This window comes from Esox lucius, chromosome 2 (assembly GCF_011004845.1).
Source record: "Esox lucius isolate fEsoLuc1 chromosome 2, fEsoLuc1.pri, whole genome shotgun sequence".
Classification (NCBI taxonomy): Eukaryota; Metazoa; Chordata; class Actinopteri; order Esociformes; family Esocidae; genus Esox; species Esox lucius.
The window spans coordinates 26092103-26119091 of NC_047570.1; the positions used below are offsets into that span (position 1 = coordinate 26092103).

The window sequence follows — 26989 nt, forward strand, 5'->3', positions numbered from 1 at the left end:
AAACATTAAAAAGGGGGAAATCTGTCCTTTGGTCTGATACGTCCAAATTTGAGATTTTTGGTTCCAACCACTGTCTTTATGAGTTGCAGGTGCTTGAATGGATGATCTCTTCATGTGTGGTTCCCAAGGTGAAGCATGGAGGAGGAGGTGTGATGATGTGGAGGTGCTTTGCTGGTGACACTATAAGTGATTCATTTAGAATTCAAGGCATACTCAACCAGCATGGTTACCACAGCATTGTGCAGCGAAACGCCATCCCATCTGGTTTGTGCTTAGTGGGACTATCATTTGTTTTTCAACTGGACAATGACCCAAAACACATCAAGAAAGAGAGTGCTGCATCAGATGACCTAGCTTCTACAATCACCCGACGTCAACCCAATTGAGTTGGATTGCAGAGTGAAGGAAAAGCAGCCAACAAGTGCACAGCATATGTGGGAACTTCTTAAAAACTGTTGGAAAAGCCTTTCAGGTGACTACCTACCACAGAGGCACAGAAACAGCAATAACAGTGATACATCCAATTCTGGTCCTCCAAAACACTGATAAAGCCATGATGTGAGCTTGGCTCTGAAAAATAGAAAATAGAATGTGGGTGCATCCTTCCAGGTCTTTACAGACTGTTTGAGATTTGTTCTAGTATTTGGTCATTCATTAACATCTGCACACTCTAAACTTAGGGGTGCACATCTCCCAACGTCCCAACACCCCCATTCTACACCAGCCAGCTCAACCAATCCCTAATAAATTAACCTAGGAAGGCCAGGAATGGAGGTGCACAATAAAGGTCTATTAGTCTGGCCTGAAGAGATTTCCCCTAGATGTGATTAATAAATGGCGTTCACATTTTATGAACTGTTTTAGTTACTGTGCACAAGTAAGGCTGGTACTATAGTTTTGGCAAAAACGATTGTGGTATTATATATTAAAGCAGTGCAGAAGATATAAGAAAATATTAAAACATTAAAATAACTCCTCAAAACGCAATTACGATGTAAATAATCAACTTAAGTAAATGTGAATGTGGCCATGGGATGTATAAACTTTTCATGTCAGAAGAGAAAATGAAATAGATTATAATTTTTTTACCTGGTCATATTCGTGCACTGAAATAAGGACAGTAGTGAAACTAATTGTTGTGTTACTATACTCAGTGCTGTGCTACTGTAAAGGTGAGAACTGTACAGTGAGCATGCACGGTGAAAAAGTCTTATTCGTTACCATACTTCCTTCAAATTTTCTAAACCAATAATGTTAGGTTTCTTAAATATTGGTGCGGTATGTCCCGCCCTCACCTTTGCCAAGTGGCCAATAGGTCAACTCCCCTGGGAGATTGACTGAAAATAAGAGGCTGAACCATACACAGGTAAAAAAAAATAAAAAAAATAGCGACCAAGAGAAAAAAAAAAAACTCCAGGGCTTGTTATGGAGTTCGCGTGAAAGAAACACGGATTTTATCCCACCCTTCTTTACCAGTTGAACCAGTATCTCTGGATAGAACACTCAATTACTGGATAAGGTAGAGTCTTTGGCCGCAATCTCTGTCGTGTCCTCTCTGGAAAATAATTCTTCTTTCTCCCTTTTCGTTTACTTCAATTGAATTTCCAGACCTTTTGTTTGCTCTTCTTAGCACTGGAAAAAGGTGAACCCTCGTGTTATTTTTATTTCATCTTTGCTTTTAATTGTAGTTTTTACCCTTGTGGTCCCTGATGGCTTCGCACAGTGATACTCTGGTGGTGTTCTTTGGGGCAACAGCTGGTGCAAATGGGGCTAAACTGGGTTCCGATGAAAGGGAAATAATTCTCTTGGTGTGGCAAATTGTGGATCTACATGAGAAAAAGGTACGGACTTTCTCACCCGTTGTAAAGGTTTCTTCTTGACTTTGTAGTGTTTTGTCTTAGTGGAGTCGTTTTAACTTTACAACTGACATATAAATCAACAAAGGTACGCTTTCTGTAATTTATAGGGTCACAGATTTTGAAAAGTGTGCACATGGAAGTACTCTAGAACCGATAGGCGTATAACCTTCACCTGTGTTGGCTATAACTTGAGTTAAAGGCTCTAAATTCAGGATGAATGACGGCATACCTTTGTGATTATATGTCAGTGCCTTTACATTTGCCCCTTTTGGATTGTCAAACTGCTTTGCCTCTGTATTGGTAATTGTTTGATTGAGTTTATTAAATGGCCCGCATGTCATGTTTAGACGTGGGTAGGATGACGAAGGAAAGTTGTTCACCAAGCTGTGCTCTGTAGCCTAGAACTAAAACGGGGGACACATGCCGTGGTGAAACACCGATTCCTTTCACAGGTTGGGAAACTTCAGAGACGTCTCGTGAAGCCTGACACTTTGGAGTTGACAGACCAGAGTAAAGAAGATACTGGCCTGTCTGTGGATGAGCTCTGCAAGGCGGAGCCTCTGGACAAAGTTTTACAACAGGTGAGACAGAGTTTCCACTGATTAGTGGTGGGAAAGATTCCAGTACAGGCCCCAGAGAATTTGGAGGAATTACATTTTCCCTGAAGTTTTCTGATACCTGAACATTCAACAAATCATTTTTATCTCTAGTGTGTTAAAAGCTGAAATTTAACTGACAAACAACCATGAGAGTGACTGCATTTAATTGTCTTTAATGTCTCCAATGACCTCAGGGTACATTACAAGACATGGCATGCTTGATGATTAAGCTTGTGGTAAAAGTTTTTTTTTTTTTTTTCTTTCTCCCCTGTCTTCAGTAGGAACCTGTGACAGGTATCTCAAACTGATTCCACTTAGTTGGCCCTATCCACTACCCTATTATTTTTAACTTTCTGAACGACAGTAATCGGTTGCTTCTAAAAAGCCATCATGTTTCCTGTATAGTGTACTGCTTTGACCAGGGCCCTATGCTATGGGAATGCAATGCCATTTGGGACCAGCCCAGTGTGGAAGCTGGATTGAGGGAATTTGCTCAGTTAAAGAGTGACTGTCAGAGTTGAGTTAGGGAGGGGGTGTCTAGCAGGTCTAGTCTTGTCTCCGACTGATGTGTGCTACTGACATCTGTAAGACCAAATGTTTACTTGGAAACACAACAAAACCATACTTTGCAGGGAGGTAGAGGGGACTCGAAAGGGATAGAGACCCCTTGGCCATAGCACCTGTTTTCTAAGGCCAGTAACTGGTGACATGAGTCTGTCCGTTCCAGTTTATGACCAGGATGTGAATGTTTATAGATTCCAGCACCTCCTGTATGTTGCCAAACGTGTTTCTCAACCTCTGTTGGCTTGCATTGCCCAGAGTATTTGTTTCCACTCGGTAGGTACGCCCATCCCTGCCCCCAGCAGTATTTCATAATTGAAAACCCCTCATTACCAGGCTCTCCTAGTGATTCAGGGTTAGGGTTGGGGATGCTTCTGACTCAATGCTGTGGTCTTCACCCAAGAAACTCTGTATAAAGTTGGGTGAAGTCGTCAACGCTTCCTAAACACAGCAAGGCCTGTCTTTGAGTGCTCTTGGTGTTGTGACAGTTTAGATTTGGATCTCTGACTGCTGACTCTAAATCAGGGCTTTGAGTTGTTTTGTTCTACTTGGTAGTTAACTGCACTGACCTGGGTCTGAAACCGTCCCTGACTAGGAGAGGATGTTTCAGGCTTCCTTGACTGGAGTTATACAGCCCTGCTGTTAATGTTGAAGTCATTTGTATTTTCTGTCTGTTACAGCAGTTCCTATCTGGTTTCTTTTGTGAGTATGCAGACTTTTTTTTTTTTTTTTTTAAAGATTAACCAGAATAATCAATTTTGCCTTGCTTCTATCTGCTGGACCACTTTCTCTAGCCATTGGCTGTGCTTAGTTTATTTGTCCTTATTGATTTCAGCCAGGCAGTCAGTGGAGGAATGGAGTAAAGGCTACACACACTGAATGTGAGTCATTTGAGATGCCACTGGGGTTTTGTAGGTATGAATAGTAAACTAGTCAAGGCGTTATCTCAGAATGGACCTGAGCATGTGATTTGACCAGGGCAGCCAAACCAAGGATGCTGGTTTGTTGTTGTGAAAGATTTAAGGAGGAGAAGAATGGAGTGGTAGATTAGTATAACTTTGTTTCTTTTCCCTACTCTTTTTCTTAATATCCAAATTGTAGTCTAGATCCTGTAGCTGTCCGATCAATGGAATACATTTTGGATTTGGACTCCATGTACCCAGGGCGTCCCTTATTAGAGCCTCAAATCAATGCAGTAACAGTGCACACGTTCTGACTTGCAGAGTGCCAGGCAGCCTGGAGCAAAGCGTGTTCACCTGTCTGTTCTGCTAGGCCACTTTAAAGGCTCAGGATCTACAGGCTCAACCCAGCAGAGAACTGCTTATTTAAAGTCAAGCCAAATTATCCATATTTTTTTTGTAACCCCCCCCCCCCCCCCCCCAATTAATTCTGAACTAATTGGTATTGTAAATAGAAGTAACACCACATTTGGCATTATGACTGGACAGTGAAGGGGCGTGTTGCTGCCAGTATTCTCAACGTTTCTCATTATGGTGTGTGTTTAAGAAAATGTCAAATTAAGGTAAATCAATGTTTTATTACGGCTCCACTGTTAGACTGGAAACAGCACACAGGTCAACTGTATTTGGGCCAGGTTATCATGACACTTCAGAAGGCATTTCAGTCGACTGGTTCTTATCATAGATGCAGCTGGAATGCCGATCAGATAAATGTATCAAAGCCCTATAATATCTGTGTTGTTAAATTTTGAATGGTATCGCAGAACATCTAAACAGATTTCGGCAACAAAGAAATTAGGCAATGTATACATTTGTCGCCTCGCAGCTGGTGTTGCCTTCTAGGATACTCTTCATACTAGCACCAATTCGACCTGAGAGGGAGGTTACATTGGCCTTGCCAATGAGGAAAGCTTTCTGCAATCTTCAACTCTCTTTAATCCGGTCGGAGATGTGATACGTCTGCCATTGAAACAGTTGGATTGACAAAATTGGGCAAAGGTAAAAAGTATACATTTTGTTACGAGTTAATTCTATCAAAAACCAACAATCACTTCCTGAAACTGCATGGGAATCCCCATGTTTGTCAGTGCCTGTACTGTTTACACTTTGTCACCATTAGGAATCTATTTATAAAGCCCTTTTTACATCTGCAGTTGTCGCAAAGTTGTCAGCAGTTGTTTCAGAACCCCAAAGAGCAAGCAACAGCAGTGTTGAAGTGCAGTGGCTAGGAAAAACTCTCTAAGAGGGGCTGAAATTAAGGAAGAAACCTAGAGAGGAACCAGGCTCGGAGGGGTGTGATGGGGGATAATGCTTAATTATAACCCTCTTCTAGTTAAGATGGTTACCTACATGGCAGAATGATGATTTTGTGATTAGGGGTTGAATGAATTTGGTTCTGAATGATGGGGGGCCACATTTCAGTACAGCAGGAAAATGTAAATGCCAACTGTTATTGTTCATGGTCCAAATTAACCTAGGAAGAGCTCATGAGCCAGATTACAATGCGATACAAGGCAAACTAACTAATCAAACACCAAATGCAATATGACAAATCAATACGTATATTTTTTTTGCAGACCACCTACACTCAAACTCTTTACACTGCTGCTGTCTGGTGTGTATTTATTCCACAAAGCAAATTAGCTGCGGAACCTCTGGTCAAACAGGATGTTTGTTGGACAAATTCAGATGCTTCCCTCTCCATCTGGAGATTTTAATTTTGCTTTATTCCTTCCACCATTCCTCATCATTCAAAATATAATTTAGGAAGACTGATTGTTGCTTCATCAAAACCTAGAGCTGTCCAAATGAATTTAAATTTTCTGTTAAAAAAATTGGCCAATGGCAACAAAATTATGATTTACTTCCTGCAGGCTGTGCCCCACAAAAATAGTTTGAAATGTCCCCTATTTATATGGTAGAGGAGCAGGCCTTTATGGATGCATACATTTTTTTTTAAGCAGTTAGAGGATCATTTATGCTGAACGAGCAGTAGACCAGATTCAGTCGGGGGTAAGAAATATGATTATCATTGGAAGTGGATAGAATAAGGTGAAGATTGACCAAGGTTTATACCCATCTCATGTTTTGTAGATAGTGGATAAAACCATGTGAATGGGCTCCTTGTAGACCACCACTCCGAGGTTTGACTCCTGTTTAAGGTACTGACCATTCATCAACAAGCCTAGCCATGAGTACTGTCTGGTACTCCCTTCTAACTTATCATAAGCGTCTTCGACCCAGGCAGACAGCCCAACAGTTCCAGCTTTGATCACAGGGCAGCAGGGAAACGTTCACCCTCCCCTCCTGTCAAAGGGAAAATGAAACTAATGTTAACAGTGGGCCTGGACAGACAGCCATGGTCACTAAAATCAATGCACGTGTTCGATTGTACAATGTTGACAGTTCCCCTTTCCCCTGTGGTATTGACACCTTGCCCTTTCTCATATTTAACCTCTGTTTTTAGTGAGGGACAAACATTGTTAAATATTTCAATACTGCACTTTATTTTGAAAATGTATATCAGTACCAACACAAGTTTAGATTTTCTATAAATTAATTTACAACAATCATTTGAATATATTGATGAAGGTATCAATTGAAATCACAATACCTTGTATTCACGATTGTCTATTGTCATACAGGATATTTATTTAATCGTAATGGTTTGTATTTCTGAAAGTGTTGCTATTATACATGCAATATTTAAATGTATATCTAATGTTAGATCTGTGCCTTCATCGGGCCTGACCTGTTGGACATGTTTTCTCTAGTGTTTTGGTTTGGCAGAGACATTTGAGTACTGGGAGTGTCGCTTCATTCCCCTTTAAACCGTTTGTTAACCACTTGCTGCTGATAGTGCAAGGCAGGGCTACGTGGCTGTGAAAACAGCCCTGAGCAAACGCCTTACCATAGTGTAATTAGGACTGATTAACAACCTGTTCTCACTGTCTCCATGCCTCACGTGCTACAGGACAAACACTGATATTTGCATGCCTGGTTTGGAAATGACCATGTTATTCCATGTATTCTGACAATGTGGCCATTGTCAGTTTTGAATTCCACCACCTGCTTGGACTTTTGTTCCTCCTGGACTTAAATAGGATGTTTCCTAGAATGTATGGAATTTGATAATTTCAAGTTAAGATAAAAAAAAAAAAATAAAGCAAACTGCAAGTTTTGTATTTGGACGCTTTGGCCTGGTCGTGTCTTTTATATAAATAAAAGGTTTTAACGAAACGTCACTGTCATTCTATATAATGTCATGCCATGTTTAGTTAGAAGAAACCACGAGGAAACAGGCTTGAACATTAAGGGAATTGCGTTCTGTTGCAATATTTTTCAATGGTCACAACAACCCATCGCTCTCCTCTCTCAGGCAGTCAAGTCACTGGCTGTTTGAGCAGGGCAGGTTGGAAGGTAATGGCCCGGTATACGTCTGGCTTCTGTGTGGGGCGTGCTGTAACATGCGCTGGGGCTGCACACGGCCTGGAACCCGCCTGACGCTACCCTCCCTGATGACCATGAGATGGTGGGTCTCCTGGGGAGCCGGGTGATGGAATGGTGACGAGTCGAAGATTAGTGTTGCGTATTTGAGCCAATCCCCAGGTAGTGAGGTAACGTCCGACGTCAGAGGGCCTAGCAGGCAGCGCTTCTGGAGACTTTATGGCTGTTGAGGACAACTGAGGGTTTACACAACAGTGGTAATGGGGCCCTGCTCCATGGATTATTACCAAACACAGACCTATATGGGATACCCCGGTGCAGGGTCCTGATTGGCCTAGTGTGTTTTATAGGGGCTGATGATTGGCTAACTTGTTTATAGGACGCGCAGCAGGCTTGGTTAATTGGTTGTTTTCCCCTGGCCTGTCTGTCTGGTCATGACTGTTGTTTGTCCTGAGAGGGAAGTCCTTGATCCAGGTGATTATCACCAAGAGGCCTCTTGTCCGCTGTTCCCTTGCCTCCAAGTCTCAAAACCAGTTGAGAGAACATTTTCATAACGTTAAGCTCCTTTGAGAAGATGTGACCTCGGCTGTTTAATGTTTTTTGTAGGTTGAATGCAATGTACACATTATCATCATTACGGAGGACTTACTGAATAACAAAAATGCGTTAGAACCTTTGCCTAGTTAGTAGCCGGCTGTTGCTGAATGATTCTGAACTGTTAATCAGTGCTTTGTCATAGAGGAGGTTGGCACTTGGCCTGTCTACTAGCTACAGTTGAAGTGTCTGTCTGAGAAGGTCTCTTCTCTCCATACAGTTCCAGCAGTCGGTCTCAGCGGAGGTGAAGGCTCTTGGCAGAAGCTCCTACAGGCTGTGTGTTGACGGGCCCCTGATCATACGACAGGCGCTTCACCCTGAGGCTTCCAAGAAGGTACAAGGGGCCCTTGATTACCTAACATTCCATTTAGGAGCAATTTCTTGACAAATATATACTGGCCCCTATTCCCTGACAATTTTTTTTCTACCATGTATTTGTTCATTGCATGTGCTTCGGTTTCTAGAACATTAAAGAGTTTCATTAAGGGGAAGGATGCACAATTCAATAATTTAGTCTAGATAATGAGTCTTTTAGTGGTTCCTATCTGTGCTGAACACTTGACATTTAGCCGAGTGTGGGTTGTTCTTCCTGGGTCTTGACTAGCAGTATTTCTCCTATGGTTGTCTTGTGTTGAACAGTAACATGTTATAATCTGCACAGGAATGTTTGCTATTCATGTCCTGTCGTCTTTCTCGTATTCATCTTGCCTTCTTTCTTCACCTCTTTATGCCACTGATCCTTTGCTCTCCTCTACATTTTATCACCTTAATTGTCCCTTCTGTTCAAGTCATCGGTCTGTACACTGTAGTCTGCTATTCAGTGAATGTTGAATGGGCTTAATGACTGATTTTCCTGTTTCAGAACCTGGTTCTGCCAGAGTGTTTCTACTCTTTTGTAGACGTGAGGAAAGAGTTTCACAAATGTTGTCCGAACGCTGGCCCGGTCCAGGACCTTACGCTGCCCGCCATGCTGGAATGTACGTCCGGGCTATGTAAAATATAATTTCAGTAAACATGTTGCTCCCTGTTTTTCTAAGCCTGACTGATGTGTTTGTGTGTAGATGTGTGTATCCCAGAGCTGCCCCTGTCAGAACAGGTGACTGGGGTGAAGGAGGTGAGGAGTATGGTCCAGCTGTCATTGCACATCCTGGCTGATCCCTACAGTAAGTCTGCCCCCCCCCCCCCTCTGTTTTAGCCCCATCCTGGCTACACCCATGCCTGCTCATGCTGGGTGGCTAACAAGAATGCAGCCAAGCGCTGAACAGGCTAGACCTGTTGATCATGAAACGCCACCAAACACAGAAGGGCTAAAAGCATTACTTGTGGTGTTCTGTTTGCATCCAAGTCAGTTGGAAGTGTATTTATTTTTTGTTAATCAGTCTGAATCTCTTGCAGATCACACATTTTCCTGCTTTGAAGCTGTGAAGGTCAAGTTTGAATCGGGAGCATGGTATGTATATTCTCAGCGTACCTAACTTTAATGTTACCTCCCTCCAACATTAGGTTTGGTGTCGCCACACCTCTTTTCTAAACCTGTTGTTTAGTCTTGAGTGTCCCTCCCCTGTTCAGAGCCAGCCTCTTAGTATTGATTACAGCAACAAGGAAAACCACAAGCGTGTCATTAAACCACTCCAACTTTGCCATCAAGTACTTAACTGGCTATCCAGTAGCAGTGCATAAATCCCAGTATGGTGTCCAATACCCATTGCCCTGACAACCCCTGGCATTTAGTGTGTGAGTGTTAGGGTGGCGTGAAGTAGACTGTTACAAGACATGCGTTCCAATTTGTAACATGTCTCTACTGAAGGCAACTTACTAAGATCATTTCATTTATAACAATATAGATCCACTGTTTTTTTTAAATTTTATTTTATTTCCAGTATCTTCAGAGTTTCTGAACACTGTCTGTCTGTCTCTCCTGCAGCAGTAAGACTGAACCAGTGGACAGTGAGACCGTGATCAGAGCTAGGGGGTTGCCATGGCAATCCTCTGACCAGGACATCGCCCGCTTTTTCAAAGGGCTCAACATCGCCAAGTATGTTATCCTTGTGGTTATGTCCTGTTAAGGCTGGTCTGCTGTCCGTCACATGCAGGATGTGTTACATGGGCGTTGGGTCTAGATGCTCACCTTTCCTTCCAACGCTGTTTGTAGGGGTGGCGTGGCCCTCTGTCTCAACGCCCAGGGCAGGAGGAACGGCGAGGCCCTGGTCCGTTTCATTAACCAGGAGCATAGAGACCTGGCCCTGGAAAGACACAAACACCACATGGGAAGCAGATATGTTGAGGTCAGCCTCTGTACAATACTGCTTTTAAGACTGCAAACTGCCAGCACTTAATGGTCTTCAGAAACACAGCTGATTTTAAACAAATAAGACCAACAATGGCATTTGTTAAAGCAGTTTTGAGTTCAATGCCTTACATACCTCATTTACTTATTTCTATCAAGGCGTTGTAAATAACATTTGTATGATCTTTCATTTTGTTGGAATAAGACTCATCAGAAGCAACATTCATTTAATTTATCCCAGGGTATAAGGTTACTGAAATGACAACATCGGAATAGGCATTGGCCAATTGTGGTATGTTAATATCAGCTGTCATATTGGCCAATAGCTTTCTTATTGATGCGTCCCTAAAAGCCCCATGCTGAAATACTGCTGATCCAATACTGTGACTCTAGGTCATGCTACAAACGTAGAATGTGTATCATACAGCTGAAACTGAAGCACGGTGCATGTCACAGTCTGGGGAAAGGCCCTTTTTCAGCTCCTGAAAGTCTCCTCTCATCCTCACAGGTCTACAAAGCCACCGGAGAGGAATTCCTCAAGATTGCTGGAGGTCAGATTTCAGCCCCCCACCTTCCCCCTCCCTCCTTTGACCTCTCTACCTATGGATAGTTCATGTGGAAAGATCTCATGTTAGTGTGTGGCGGTCTAGCTTTCTGTGACCTGGCCTCATCCTCTGATATCTGACTCAAGACAGACCACCCTCTTCCTCGGATAAAGCCTCCTGTGAGGAGCTGAGATAGACTAAAGGGGTTCTCCACGTTCCTCTGCGTTGCACCCCTCTGGTCCTCTGGCTGATCCGGGGGGAATGAAAGGCGCTTTGTGAGCCTCACCTCCCCTTCTCCCTCACCCTTTAGAGGCTAGTGGGTGGAAGGTAACTTTACCCCTGGCTGACAGCATCTCACCTGTTCCCTGCTGCCTCCCGGGGGGAGAAGGGCCAGCGGCCAGTGGAAGGTCCAGCTCAGGGCCACACAAAAGGGGTGTGAAGAGACAAAGACAGGGCGCTGGGCCCCTGGACCACAGAGCACACTTGATACAAGAGAGAACATGGGGAGATGAGATGGTACAGATAACTACGGTCCTGTCCCAAATGGCACTATTCCCTCCTCATGGGTGGCAGGTAGCCTAGCGGTTTAGACATCTGATCAGTAACCGAAAAGCTGCTAGAACTGAATCCTCCAGCTGGCTTGGGGATATTTTTCAGTGTCAGTATGTCAGTAAACCCTCATTTTGCCCTGAATGCTCACCATGGCAACCCCCCCCCCCCCCCCACACACACACACCCACACACACACACCTCTAACTTGGAAAGTTGGGTAAAATGCAGAAGTCTCCATCCTGACAACCCCATGGTGAAACTGTCTTCCTGTTAAGCTAGGGCAGCAGTCCCTGTACAAACTTTTCATGGTCAGTGTGAGTGAAATAACAACATCTTTCTAGCAATGACTTAGCTGATAACCACTTCAATGAATAACATGTCCATACTATTACTGGCTTGTCGTCAACTTTAGGTTAAAGCCTCATTTTGTTTGTGACATACCTTCTTTCCCATATGATGTCCTGTGAAAATCCTGGTCAATTGCGTTTCAATACGTAGGGAAGATTAAGTCTTTTAGGACACATCCTAACACTTCCTGTCTGGTCCTTACCTAGACAACTGTAAATCTTTTAACATATCTGACTGAACTGAAATCTCTGTCTTATAGGACTTAGGGTGACTCTGCACCTCTTTTGAATGTCTGGACTTGTAGATTATTTTATGTAACAAATGTTCTTAAATTTATCGTTACCGAAAAGCAACTTCAACCCAGAACCACTTTAATTGAAAATGTTCACTCCGTTGTTTCAGTGTTCTCCTCCTTTGTGTGACTTTAGGCACCTCCAATGAGGTGGCGCAGTTCCTGTCCAAGGAGAACCAGGTGATCATCCGTATGAGGGGCCTTCCCTTTACCGCCTCTCCCCAGGACGTGTTGACCTTCCTGGGTCCCGAGAGCCCTGTGACGGACGCCACCGAGGGCCTGCTCTTTGTTAAATACCCCGATGGGCGGCCAACTGGCGACGCCTTCGTCCTCTTCTCCTGTGAGGAGTACGCCCAGAATGCCCTGAAGAAACACAAGCAGATCCTGGGGAAGCGTTACATCGAGCTGTTTAGGAGCACCGCAGCTGAAGTGCAGCAGGTGTGTTCTGGTACAGGCCCCGTTTTCTTTGGGGCAGATATTCGTAGCGCGCTCCTTATGTGATGCGCCCGCCTTTGGAGAATGTTATTGGTGTTAATATGAAGACCAGAGAGTTGCCAAGGAAGCATTAAGAAACTTAGGCTTAACTCAAACAGCAGTTTTGAATTCTCCAAAACCAAAGCACACTCCATTAGGTAGGCTGGGATGTTTTTAGCCGCCTTCTACAGAAGCTACAGAGGATCCATTGCTAGGGGCAAGTCACTCGGCGTTCTCAAATACAGGACGGTGAAGTTCGTTAGCTAAAAAAGTGCTTTATACACCCAGCTGGGTTTTGGAAAAAAGTTATTTTGGCTATATAAGACAAAAATATGTACCAGAGGGATAGCAAGAGGAAACTTTGAATGGGAAGATCCACAGCATATACATTTGTGAGGTATAAGGATGTTTTTTGGCTTAGGTATGTGTCACTTCTTTCCTCCAAAGGATAATTATCCATGATTGCTCCCTGATCATTGCTATAAATAAATCAACTTGCCTGGTTTTTTAATTAAAATTGTATTGTAGTCTTATTTATTAATGCTTACCAGCTCAATTAGAGAAGAATAGATTAATTTATTCAGAGGTAATACTTAGGTCCAACATTGTGTAATAAATTGTCAGTGGAGTACTGAATTTTTCTTTAGAAAGGGGAAGAGGTAGAGAACCTTCAGTTTCTGTAATTCCCACAGTATGAATTTCTTCTGAAATGTTTAGTGAGTAGGAGACATGACCACAGGTTTTCAGGGTGGCAGAGTTTTAATAAAATGATATCCAGTGTAACATAATGTGTCATAAATCCTTGATGACATTTTGACTTTAGGTCCTGAATCGGTACATGTCCACCCCTCTGATCTCCACACTCCCCACCACTTCGATGCTCCCCGTGCCCGTTCTGGCTACGCCCCCTTTCCTGGCCACCGCCAGCACACGGGACTGTGTCCGTCTCCGGGGTCTGCCCTACACCGCCGCCATAGAAGACATCCTGGAGTTCATGGGAGAGCACACCATTGACATCAAGCCCCACGGAGTTCACATGGTGCTCAACCAACAGGTGAGCTTCCCGGGAGCACTCCTCTGGTCCAGGCACGCTGACTGGAAAGGAGTATGCAGTATGCAGGCTGTCCCTTGTGGTCTGATTTTTAAAGCGTTGGTAGCACGGGTGTCAAATCTTTTGAACAACAGTAACGTCCAAAGCCCACTCCAGTCTTCCAAGTACTGCTTACAGTGCAGGTTCTTCAGCACTTGTTCCAACCTGGGTCTACAACATGTGATGTTGGGGCCCCTCTTGGAACCGTAAGGGGCTCCTCCCTAGGCTGTTCCGATGGTCTTCTGACCTTCCTCTCCCTCTGTCCAGGGTCGGCCCTCGGGTGACGCATTCATCCAGATGAAGTCCGCTGACAGGGCTTTTATGGTTGCCCAGAAGTGCCATAAGAAGATGATGAAGGACCGTTACGTGGAGGTGTTCCAGTGCTCCACAGAGGAGATGAGTTTCGTCCTGATGGGAGGGACACTGAATCGCAGCGGCCTGTCCCCACCTCCCTGTAAACTGCCCTGTGAGCATCTGTCCATAGACATACACCAGTCACCGACACTAGCCCATTATCTCCACCCTGTAAACTGCCCTGTGAACATCTGTCCATAGACATACACCAGTCACCGACACTAGCCCATTATCTCCACCCTGTAAACTGCCCTGTGAACATCTGTCCATAGACATACACCAGTCACCGACACTAGCCCATTATCTCCACCCTGTAAACTGCCCTGTGAACATCTGTCCATAGACATACACCAGTCACCGACACTAGCCCATTATCTCCACCCTGTAAACTGCCCTGTGAGCATCTGTCCATAGACATACACCAGTCACCGACACTAGCCCATTATCTCCACCCTGTAAACTGCCCTGTGAACATCTGTCCATAGACATACACCAGTCACTAGATCTAAAACATGCAGGGCAGGGGGGTGTCCAGGAGCAGGGTTGAGAAACACTGTTCTATAGGATATGCCCTCCATCTTAGTTGTGCAATACAGCACACCCATTAAAACCCTTTAGCCTGGTTTGATATTATAGTCATGGGTGTGTCTGCCTGTCTATAGCAGTGCACTTTGCTCTGCATTTGGTTCATTATCTGGACTAGTAGGTAGATTAGATTCCTGTTATCACCCAGAGAGCAGTGCGGCTGCCTGTTGTCAACATTGGCGGTTATGAATTTTTTTCCTTGTCTCCTATTGGCTATTACAAATTGCCACCCTTACAGCCATCTGTACCTGTGCAAGCCTGTATTTCTGCTTTAAGGCCTTTCTGTTTGTTCAGGTTTCTCTTCATTGACCTTGTCTGTGACCTAAACTGTAATCTGGCTGGCTGGAGCTCATACACAGGTTGCTATGTCGGGACAGTAGAGCATTCCTGGTCTGGCAGTATGAGGCCAAAATCACCAGGGATACAAACCCGGAGAAGGACCCATAACGACCTGTGATCATTTAGGCAAGGGTATATCTAGCTACTGAAAGACCGCACAACTACAATTAACCATTGGTCTGTGTTTTGGTATGAAGCCAAATCTAAACTGTCATTCCTTCAGGATGTTTCATTGCGCAAGGAATACCCTCACTTTGGGTCAGCTAATTGCTATTTTATTAAAAGAAATGTGTCCGTTGTTAATTGCCACTAATCAGTTACAATGTACAGGGGTAATGTTGTAGTGTGTTGAGCCAAATGGCCCCAGACTGATAAAGGGAGTGTGCTTGTCAAGCTTGCAGCCCACCCCCAGTCCACCACCATGGTATGTAACTGCTCTGTTAATCAGTCACTATGCAGGGTGACCCAGAGACCAGTACAGCCTGTTGGTGTGTAAACACTGGCTACCTCAGTAATGTTTATGTTGGAGGGTTAGACAGAACCAAGGGCACACCTGAACTGGGTCATTTACTATTAAATATGTCTTGATTAGCAACCCTGTCAATACCAGGGATTTGATGGTAATGGAGTTCTGAATGAGGGCTGTTATTCAGATTTACTGCCAAAACCACTTGGCTAATAAACAATTATAATTAAGAAATTCAACCAAAGAGAAACGCTTATTGTTCAGGTTTGTCTGTCTGGCCTAGTAGCTAACCTGCATCATCTAGTTTGTGTTAAATTATTTTGGTGAATGATTACATTTGGAGAACAGTCACCTGACATTGGTACCTGGTGTAATGGTGCAACTAGTGGGACAGAAGAGACCATCCAACCAAAGTAGATGCCTTATTGTCCAAGCGCCTCCTAATTCGTCTGAAACCGTTCCTCTCGTGAAACGGGAAGTTGTCAGTTGTAAATGAACTCTCATCCTGAGGCTGCTGATCTCATGTTTTCAGTGTGTTGAACAGTTCTTGATCCAGTGGTGTAGTCTGCTGCATCTGACCCTCTGCCCTCTGTCCAGGTCTGTCTCCTCCAGCCTATGCCGCGTTCCCTTCTCCTGCCCTGCTTTCTGAGGCTGCCCTGTACCAGTCCCCTCTACTGTCTGCCTCCCGAACCCCCCAGCCCACGCACAGCCCCCACCCCGCCCCCACCCTGGCGTACTACCCCCCACAGCACCACCCGGCACAGCTATACATGAACATGAATATGAACTACACTGCCTACTACCCCAGGTGAGCAGCAACACAAACTCCTCCGAATACTGCCCCTGGTCAGTGACCATTACAAGATGGGTTTGTGACCAGATGAACTGGAGGGAGGGAGGGAGGGCTGTTTGAATAGTGGAATATGGCTCTTGGGACTGAATCATGCCATGTTTACCTCCTATAGATTTCTGACCTTTGAAGTGTAAACCTGAATGTCCAGCATTCCTTTCTTTTCTCTCTCTCTCCAGCCCCCCCGTCTCTCCCTCCACCGTGGGGTACTTTGCTGCTCCCCCAGGGTCTGTAGCCTCAGCATTAGCGGCCCAGCAACCCCACGCCGGATCTCCCATGATGCCCCAGCATGGGGCTCTTGTCAGGATGCAGGGTCTGCCCTACAACGCCGGGGTCAAAGATATCCTTGGCTTCTTTCAGGGATACCAGGTCAGTACCCCCAGTAAACTACTCCCCTCTACACTCCTCTGTGCTCCCTGGTCAGTACCCCCAGTAAACCCCACCCCACTGCACTCCTCTGTGCTCCCTGGTCAGTACCCCCAGTAAACCCCACCCCACTCCACTCCTCTGTGCTCCCTGGTCAGTACCCCCTGTAAACCCCACCCCACTACTCCTCTGTGTTCTCAGGTCAGTACCCCCAGTAAACCCCACCCCTCTACCCTAGGGTATGTGCTTATGGTTATGATCTGTACCTGGAGAAATGTACCTATTTTGAATAGTATATTTGGACAATTGCTTAAACTATATTCTCTACACCATGAAACCAGAGTTATGTCTGAATATAAAACACCTGTAGTAAAACACATTCAGCATTAAACAGTAAATATGCTCATATTAGCTACCCAAAACACCAACCATGAAACTGCAACCTATTGCATAAGGAACATATGTACATGAGCTCTCTTCTTCTCTTGCTTTTCCCCTCATTGGCTGCCTGACTGAGTAGGAGAGGTGAGTCTCCAGAAGGCTGAATGTCCTGTCTCTCTGTCCACTGACTGACTGGTCTGGCTGGGTGGGTGGGTGTGTTAGCAGGTGTGCCCCAGGATACTGCCGGGGTGACGGGGCTGGGTGGGTGTGTTAGCGGTGCTGCCCCAGGATATAGGCGTGGTGACTGGGCTGGGTGGGTGTGTTAGCGGTGCTGCCCCAGGATACAGGCGTGGTGATGGGGCTGGGTGGGTGTGTTAGCGGTGCTGCCCCATGATACAGGCGTGGTGACCGGAGCTGGCTGGCTGGTTGGGTGGGTGTGTTAGCGGTGCCGCCCCAGGATACAGGCGTGGTGACGGAGCTGGCTGGCTGGTTGGGTGGGTGTGTTAGCGGTGCCGCCCCAGGATACAGGCGTGGTGACGGGGCTGGTTGGGTGGGTCTGTTAGCGATGCTGCCCCAGGATACAGGCGTGGTGACTGGGTTGGCTAGGTGTGTTAGCGGTGCTGCCCCAGGATACAGGCGTGGTGACGGGGCTGGTTGGGTGGGTGTGTTAGCGGTGCTGCCCCAGGATATAGGCGTGGTGACGGGGCTGGTTGGGTGGGTGTGTTAGCGTTGCTGCCCCAGGATACAGGCGTGGTGACGGGGCTGGTTGGGTGGGTGTGTTAGCGTTGCTGCCCCAGGATATAGGCGTGGTGACGGGGCTGGTTGGGTGGGTGTGTTAGCGGTGCTGCCCCAGGATACTGCCGGGGTGACGGGGCTGGTTGGGTGGGTGTGTTAGCGTTGCTGCCCCAGGATACAGGAGTGGTGATGGGGCTGGTTGGGTGGGTGTGTTAGCGTTGCTGCCCCAGGATACAGGAGTGGTGACGGGGCTGTGCGTGTTTATCAAAGTGCTTCTTGAGTTTGTTTTGCCATCTGAATGAGTGCTGCGTTAGGGTGAGAAACTGTTCCAGACTGAGACACTGAGGACTGGTGTCTGGTACACCCATTCATACACCATGTCTGGTTGGTTTTTGTGTTCAGGTGGATTGTTGGGGACTTGTCTGCTGTATCTACATTTTAGTATGTCTTCATCTAAGATGTGTGTGTATGTAGGCTTTCAAAACAATGTGTGTGGTATTTAAATGCTCTACTGAGTTCCCTGTCTGACTGTAAACATCATCATACTGTAGTACGCTCCTGAAGACTACAGCAGCATGGTTCAGATGAGTCAGGATCAGGCCAGGAGTCTGATCCAGCCCAAAGAGTGGCTCTGTCTGTAGGGACACTCCCAAGGTAAGTGGTGAACCTCTGCTGTCTTTCCATGTACCTCGCATGGCCCCCCTGTCTGCCCCCCCCCCCCCCCCCCCCCCGTCTGCCCGTCCGCCTGCCTAACCCCAAATCAACAATGTGCCCCTGAGTAAATCTCTCTCTCCATTGCTTTCCTCTCCAACTATCAGTTTGGCTTTTTGACCTGATCGTGCTAACCTAGTGGCTTTGGGTTACTGAACACATCACTAACCTGCTCTCACATCCTATGATCAGGTATTGATTTTGGACCGAAGTTCATTTTTAAAGAAAGCATGCGTTACAAGGAATTGCATTGGCCAGTGGTTTATGGTCATGGACCCCTCTAACTTGACTGGTTTGATCAGTGCAGGATCCTGTCACTCCTTTGGCTGATTGGTGCCCCCTGGTGTTTGGATGGTGCTAATGACGGTGCTGTAGTTGGTATATCCCAAATGTCCTCCCCCACCTCTTCCTTCATCCCTTCTCCACCTTCTGTGTTTTTTTTTTTTCGCCTTCAGCTCCAGCCGGACGCCATCCTTGTGTTGTACAACCTCAGTGGCCAGCGTAGCGGTGAAGCCCTGGTCACTTTCCCCAGCGAGGAGACGGCCAGGCGTGCCGTGGCAGAGCGTTCCAACCACCCCCTGTCCGGTCACCCTGTCCGACTGCTGGTGTGCTGTGACTGACCATGGTCGGCTGGTCGTGACTGGAGGGAAGAGTTAAGGACCACAACCCTGCTAGACCTTCTGTGCCTCTCCTTTTGTCTCTTCCAACCTGAACCACCCATCACTACTGACACACTGACCACAGCTAAAACAGACCCCTTATCCAAAAGCACTATGTACACCGATTTTATGACGCAAAAACACATTTCCCCTGATTTTAGCCTAATGACTACTAGCATAAATGTTCATAGCTAAAACCATCCCTATGCCCCCCCTGTAACTATGCTCTGTGTTTGCATGTTCCTTGCATGGTATGCTATCAATGCTGGGCTGTACAGTTTAATGATAACAAAAGCCATATGTTTCCTTGACCTGACACTAGTACTGTACTGTATAGCAGAAGAGAAATCCAACTCTTGCTCCACTACACATGGCATGTCTTCTGTAGAACTACCGGGCCACAAAGTATGTTAGTCAGAGCCCCATTAACATGCTGGACGATTTACTTATTGACAACTACTTGTGTGATATTGTTTGTTTTTGCTGTAAAAAGCGTTTATGCATGTATGGCACAATGCCATTCTGTTTAGAATCTGTCCAAGCACTGTCATGTTTTCCTTGTCTTTGCTACAATCAAAGATTGACTGTCTATTTTATCACTACCGTAATTCCCTAGCATGATGAATATTGAATATTTTGTTTGATCCAAAAAAAGTTATCCAGAAATGTAGATTTATGTTATTTAAATGTGAAAGAGTTGGCTGCTGGTCTGCATGGTCTCCTTTCCTTTATCCTTTAGTTGCTTCTCAATCCTCTCCTTAGGGACACCCCAGATGTTTCACATTTTAGTTGTAGCTCCGAACTAGCGCAGCTGATTCGCCCATTCAAGGGCTTTGCTGTTAACTGATTAATTGATCTGATCTAGTATGCTAGCTCTTGTATGGATAGATGAAATGCCTGGGGGTCATGAAGAGGTTTGAAAACCAATGCCTAAAAGACTAGTACACATGCAAACAGTGATCGTGTCGTATACGGTCCACTCCAAAATTTGAGTCCTACAAGTATGTAGAAGTATGTGTGAAAACAATCACCCATGATTGAGTTTGTGTGAGAAGGGAAAAACCTTTAAGGAGAGTAGATCTTGTAAAAAAAATGCTGGTCTTATGCAGCATGCTTTTGATTCTACCTTGTTTTGGACTGTCAAAATGTGTTTAAGAAAATGCTGCGTGAGTTGTTCCTGTGACTAGGCTGCTGAGAACACTAATGCCTTGTTTCTCGTCTTTGCTGTGCCTACATTACCCAGAGTGCAATACCAGCCCCCTCAGAGGCTAGGCTGACCTCTGGTGGCAGAGGGGACATTTTTGTTTCTTTTAAGCAAGTTTGAGCCTTGACTTGTATGAATTTAGAATTATTGTGTAAATGAAATAAATGAAACTTGATATTGCCCCAGTGTTAAAACAGCCCTGGTTTGTTCTGAACTATGTCCCTTTTATTGAGTAAGTGATTAAGACAAGGCAGTATGAACAGTAGTCTGTTATGACTGATAGGGTACTAATTCGCAAATCAAGAATAAGAACAGTAGTTCCCCATTTGCCCTTGGGCCCCCCATTTCTGCATTGACACGTTTTCACAATTTGCATAAGAATCCCACAACTACAGGAGTGAGAACTCAAAGCAGTAGGGGCTAATCAATCAGATGTGTGTTCATGTTCATGCTTGACTTTAAAGGAAGTAAATATGGTAACTGGTAAGATGACCCCATCAACATTTCATTTTTTTTTTTAAATATCTTTTGTTTTACCATATTTGAAGTAATTTCATCAAATATATTGAAGTTAATGTCATTTTTGTTAGTAACAAACTCAGTGACCATTACAAAATATTACATGACATAATATTTTCCTAAAATAGATGTTGGGAAGCCTTAAGATCTACTTACAGACAGTTCATAGTTTTAAGTTTTAATATGTTGAGGTAGAGATGCCACATTTATGGTGAATCTTTTGTTTATAACTAATTTAGATCAAAATAGAGAATTAAATGTGATTTTGGAACCACTAACATTTTGTTTTTAAGTAAAATTAACCTATTAAGTACTTTTTCCATAGTAAGTAGTATACTAAGGTATGGTATATTTGAATGCTTTTTATGTTTGCATATTGTTTGACCTAGACAAGTACATTACAGGAAAAGCCGTTTGCTGGTTTTACGGTTTAAAGAAGCACATGAAAAATGATCGATCCAGGTGAGGGGGCTTACCCCACTAGCTAAAGAAATGACACATTACTAAAAACATTTGATTAAATACATCTGCCAATTGTATCTATTGTCCTTTATAGCTGGTTAACCCAGTTTTAACAAACCTTCCTTTTTTTAAGCAATTTGAGATTGATCTTAGGGGGATGTCTTTCCCCATGTTATGCTTATTAGTATCATTCAAGTCAAGAGTGTATCCTAACATTGATGGGTTCATTGATTTCTTCATGAATATTTCTACTCTGAAGTAACAATTGTCCCAAAATAAACTGGCCAAGCACCTTGGTCTGTAGTGACACACTTTCACAAAGGGTTGAATCCAGTCTAATGCACATTACACTGTTAATGCAGTAGCTTTTTCCAGTATGTCCGAAACTGCCACCCAACTGGGCTTTTCACTGATCTCACGGTCTGGAGTTTACCATGAGCGGAGCTTGGAATAGAATACATAGTGCGTGGCAGACACCTGGTACCATAACTGCTTAATGGTGAAAGGTGACTGGCAAGAATCATGAAGCGAAGTAGTTTGCCAAAAACGGGACAAGTAATGGGGGTGTGCTGAAGGGCATCTAGGAAAATGCACATCTTGTCAGGTTTTGTCACAGAAGGCATATTATAGAAGGGAACTAGAATTTGATCCTATTAATTGACCCACATCCCTGTGGCATGTAGAATCTTTCCCCAAAGATGTCAGTGATTTGTAGGCAAAGGTGTCCATCCCATTACCAGATGGCTTTACTGAACCAACATGACAGTGAGTGTTCATTTGGGCTCTTTCAAAAGGCCTGGTCACAGTTTGGAAGGATGATGTAGTATATGATGCATACTTTATATTATTGTGTATGATGAATGTGTGGCCCTTAGTTTCTGTTTAATAAAGTAATAACCATTGTTAAGAGAGTACTATATATTTTCCGGGATCATCAGTGCTTTGCACACTACGAACGTTTTTATTAAAGATCACAAAACAAAGAAATAGTTGGGTATTTGTTTTATTTTTATTAATACACTACTGTAAGAGCCTAATAATGCAAGGTATTCCCTTTGAATCGTTTCAAAAAGCACTGCAGTCTTCAAAAATTACAAAATGTTTTTAAAATACAAAATGTACATGAAATGACAATACACAGTTCCGTAAACATCAGCTAAAACCTGCATTTCCCTTTAATTTACAATTCCCCCATCATTAGGAATGACATCCATTTCAAAGTATCAAAAATAGAGTTTTCTAAAGTTAGACTCTGTTGCTTTTTACCGGTATGTTCGGTCTTTGGTTTTACAGAAGAGGCTGGCAGAGAGCTCACTAAATTTGATGCTATGCTTGTGGCTTGACTCATGCCTGATCCACACTTCACAGGGCCAAGCTGGGCTATACAGGGCTGACATAGTTACGCAATCACTGTAGTGGCTAAAACTGGGTTGGTTGAAACTGAATGTCCAAGCCAGCACAGTATGGTCCTGGTCTGCCCTCTATTGTGAATCAGGCAACAGTCACACAAAAAGCCCTACTACCAGCTTCCTCTAAAGTCCTGCTGTCCAAAATTATCATCTCACAAGTTATTCATAAATTATTAACCCAGAAAAGCATACAGACAACCAACCAATAATTGGTATTTAAAACATGAGTTAAGGCATTCCTATAGTTTTAAATAATCAAATAGTGACATCATTTATTCTCTCCTCAATGTTTGAAAAGGGTTTACACACAAAAGTTGTGAGGGAGAGTTTACAAACAAAGCAGTTATCTGTACTTGGTGCCAAATAGTGAATTGTAATGTTGCTGTTATCATGGTTTGCATAGTAGCCTAACACATCTGTGTGCATAATTAAAATAAGAAAAGATAAAAATTACAAAAAACACATATCTACAGTTTATTGGGAACAAACGTAACACTTCCACACGCTCTAGTAATTTCTCTTAAGACACACTGTCCTTTACAAGGCAGCTTCACTGACTGTCTTTCTCTTACGGAGCAAGAATACTATATATTGGGCTACTCTGGAAAAACTGAAACCAAGCAGCTACAAAGCGTCTACATCTATAGGCATCAAGGTTTTCTTTTTATTTCTTTTCCTGTTTTTTAAAGGCATCAGGCAGATTTTTTGTGCATAGCAGAATTATTATTGAACTTGAACTGGGACATGAATCATGATTGACAGTTGTCATTAGCAACACCTTAGAGAATAAAAATACATGCAAGAAGAGTATCATTGTCCAATTACAGAAAACACGTTAAGGCAAAGAGCCAATAGGAGCTTATTCTAACCAACCATATAAACACGTATTATAGCATGACTCTTGACATACGTAATGTATAGCATACTTACAGTACATTATTCAAACATTTAGAATCACATTCTACGCACATCCTTCTTATGAAGTTTGATTGGAATATGTCACGTCATTTCCTTGGACTTGGTTGTAATTCTCAGGCAAACAAAAGCTTTATTATTGTTAATAATATTCCATACGCCCAAACGGAGAATTTCTATTATTGTTATCAATATTCCATACATTCACTGTCTATATGTCTCCCCAAAAAGAGAGAATGACGTCTTTTTGTTAAGGTACCATTTGGTAGACAAAATGATTGTCGTGATGCGACACACGGAGGGGACGTGAAGAACCAACAGTATTCTAGGGTGGGAGCTGTTTTAAAAAAGACAGAAATAACCCTGTTAATCGGGGTAGAGGTGATGAGGAGTTATCCATAAATGCAGTATATATACGGTTATCAACAATTTGAATGTCGTCATGTTATGTTGAATAGTGTGTGGAGGTTTGAAGTTCCTACACCCTCATATGGTGGTTACATAGCGGAAGGCACACGAGTCCCTGGGCATCACCACAACTAAGATGCATCCAGAATAACACCCTATTCCTTACATAGCACTCTATTTCTGACCACTGGATATCAACAGTGCACTATACTGGGACTAGGGTGCCAATTCAGAAGCCTCCTACATATTGTATGACGAAGCTCTTAGGAGCACAGGTCCATCTCTCTCTGTGGATCATTCAAAGCCATCTTTAATTCAACTCCAAATATACATTCACAAGTATATATTTATATTTCCATCTTTACAGGTTACCTCAGTTTGAAACTAGCCAATGTGCTCTTCTATCCACTGCACAAAACATACAAAAGTTAAGCATCCCCATATAACCAACTCATAAATCCATCAAATGTCGATAAAAGTCAACCTCACACCCCCCCCATAAAGAGTCAGCTGTGCAAACAGACAACAAAAGCTTTAGCCATTATATCATTCAAAGCTGCTATTTAACAAGGTTAATAAGGCATTTGTTCAACCTGAAAGACGGCTAATCAGTCAGGAGAGGGTGGTGATCATTTACAGTATCTACATGGCAGAAAGGTCACTAGAAGTGTGGAATGTTGCATATAACAGATCCCAGTCCAGCACCAGAGAAAATGAAAAAGGGCCTCCCAGAGACTCCCAAACACAAGGGCAAGGGGGGATGGGGTGTGGGTGTGTTGAAGTGGTGGGTGCAGTAACGTTTACACCACCAGGGGGCGGTGCTGTGACATCAGTCAACCAACAGAGTTGATTTTTACGGTACCAAGTACAGTAGTGGTCTATGCTGGTGAGAAGATCATGTGTACAATCCAGACTGAGCGCTACATGGTTTGGGACAACACTGGGACTGGAGGAGATTGGTTTACCTATTGCAGACATACATTTAGAAAGGGATCTCTCTAAACCAGTGGATCTGAGCCCAGGCTTGATTATTGAGAACAGAAAAGCAATGCTTAAAGGCCAACATGGGGCAACGATCAAACCATCCCTTTTCTCAGTTTGAAAACAGACATAGGCCTGTGAATGCGGTGGTTCATTCGTTGGCAGATACTGCTACAGTTTCCAGACGACTCAAGTATTTATATACATTACTTACACAAGATAGTTCTTTCGGATTGGAAGCTGCAGAGCTCCCTTCTCACAATGCGCTTCTGTATTCAAATATCTTACTGATCATTTGTTTGAAAGCAGTAAAGAATGTGGTATGGCGGCACATTGATTCGTAAACAATTTCAATAGGTTATATTTGTGTTTTTACCCAAAGTCTGCCTTTAAAAACAACAGATCGCCGACCTCGTTTTGGTGCACCAGCTGACTCCAATAATACTACACTTTGTCAACCTGCGTTGTTCTGCTGTTCATAATGTGGTGTCTCAGCAGGTGTCGTCTGGAGTATAGACCATGGAGGGCGTTTTTCTAGCCTGTTAGGTCCAGTGTATGGCGAAGCTCAGTCTCTCCGGCACAGAGGCAGCCCACGGAGTCCTGAAGTGGAAGTGGTGTTGGAACTAGTGAGAATGCTGCAATGCCCAGCAGGTTGTGTATGTCTGGTCAGAGGTCAGAGGGCGCTACGACTGGGAACCGCTGCCAGGGGACTGGGACATGTCTCGGCCAATTATCTCATTCACTGGAAACACAAAGAGAGACAGAGATACAGGGTCACTAGAGCTCATCAACACAGGCTTCTAAATGCTTTCTTGAACCAAATTATTTAAGTAGTGATACTGAATGTCAAATCTCAAATCAGACTTTAACCAGTGGAGGGCGATGTTGCCCAGCTCACTCTGTATAAGCACTGAAAGGTCCCGCTTCCAGGACAACATAGTGGAGGAAAAAACTCAATCATACAAACACTGGCTCGACACAAGTGGCACTCACAGCTTGAGAATCAAACAACCAGCATGACTCTGTCAAAAAGAGAGGGGGAAACATTCTGGCAAGTAGTATTATTATCTGATTTCACCATCGACAGCATGCAAGATATTAAGTCTTTCCCACTACACGTACACACCTATAAACACCACCCAACATTTATTTAATAGCTCAGCAAGCACAAGCTGTCCGTTAACCTCCTTCATTAAGCCAAACTCTCTATTTAATGGAGCTTGAGTCCATTTCCTCTGGCCTGTTATTGTGGCTTTCAAGCGTAGTGAATGGGCCTGTATTAAAACCAATCCATTGTTAAAGGGCGTGTTGTGGACACAGAGAGGCACTGAGGCACGGTGCTGTAGGTGATTATTCTGCCAGGCAGCCCTGGAAGCTTGCTAGGCTTGATAATGTTATTCCCTCAATGTCTTTCTTTCTAATTTCCATCTCTCCTCTCTTTTCTCCTGGTATATCTCTTGGGCCAGTTACAGAGGCCTGCTTGTTATAGTGGCGCTGAAGCCCTTTTCAGATTCACACGGGGCCCAGTGCGGCTCAGCATGGGGAACAGCAGGGATCCTGTAAAAATCACAACCGCAAACCAAATGAATTTCAAATCCCTACATAATGCTAAACTGAAGCTGGGTCTGTCCTACCACATGACTATAAAACAAAAAGGAGAGAGACCAAGACAACAGAGAAAGGAATAAAGTGCGTGTGAGAAGAGATGACACATACATTCATTTGGTATTTCAGGAAAAGGTGATAACATATTTTCCACACAGAAGTAATTTGGAAACTTTGCATTCAGGCTTGCAGTGTCATACAGCGTTTTTCCCCTTACCCGGGAGATACAGGTGAAAGACCAGGTCAGACATAAAGAGGGCAAAGAGAGAGACTTCAAACATGAACATGTTTTACATTTCACTTAATTAGTAGACGCTTCCACCTTGAGTGACGCTTCAGTAATTGTTAAAATAAAATTCTACATCAATTAAAGCATCTACTGAAATACAGTGTTGCCTCTCTTTAACTCTCTTGACCCCTGTTCCAAAGCATT

At 44.0% G+C, this 26989-nt stretch overlaps 2 protein-coding genes across 6 annotated transcripts in view; one reads left to right on the forward strand and one right to left on the reverse strand.

Moving 5' to 3' along the window:
* The first annotated feature begins 1382 nt into the window (after window positions 1-1382).
* esrp2 (epithelial splicing regulatory protein 2) lies at window positions 1383-20456 on the forward strand. Of its 5 annotated transcripts, XM_029113510.2 has the most exons (17): window positions 1384-1519; window positions 1689-1841; window positions 2312-2440; window positions 8240-8353; window positions 8882-8996; window positions 9081-9182; window positions 9415-9469; window positions 9944-10054; window positions 10172-10304; window positions 10815-10857; window positions 12180-12481; window positions 13341-13571; window positions 13875-14073; window positions 15949-16159; window positions 16381-16570; window positions 18235-18337; window positions 18850-18936. In XM_029113510.2, the coding sequence occupies exons 2-16, from the start codon at window positions 1710-1712 to the stop codon at window positions 18322-18324; spliced, it is 2157 nt and encodes a 718-aa protein (XP_028969343.1). In that variant the 5' UTR covers window positions 1384-1519; window positions 1689-1709; the 3' UTR covers window positions 18325-18337; window positions 18850-18936. The 5 variants fall into 5 exon arrangements, with proteins under 5 accessions (XP_028969339.1, XP_034142861.1, XP_034142860.1 ...); XM_029113506.2 differs by lacking the exon at window positions 18235-18337 and having other exon boundaries at window positions 1383-1519; window positions 18850-20456; XM_034286970.1 differs by lacking the exons at window positions 15949-16159; window positions 16381-16570; window positions 18235-18337; window positions 18850-18936 and adding exons at window positions 14222-14306; window positions 14449-15942 and having other exon boundaries at window positions 1383-1519; window positions 13875-14079.
* Window positions 20457-22223: 1767 nt separating this feature from the next.
* Window positions 22224-26989, reverse strand: part of nfatc3a (nuclear factor of activated T cells 3a) — a 72661-nt gene continuing 67895 nt past the window's right edge. The window contains exon 11 of the mRNA XM_029113511.2: window positions 22224-25693. Coding sequence (XP_028969344.2) covers window positions 25635-25693 — 59 coding nt within the window. The 3' untranslated portion in view covers window positions 22224-25634. The remainder of the gene's footprint in view (window positions 25694-26989) is intronic.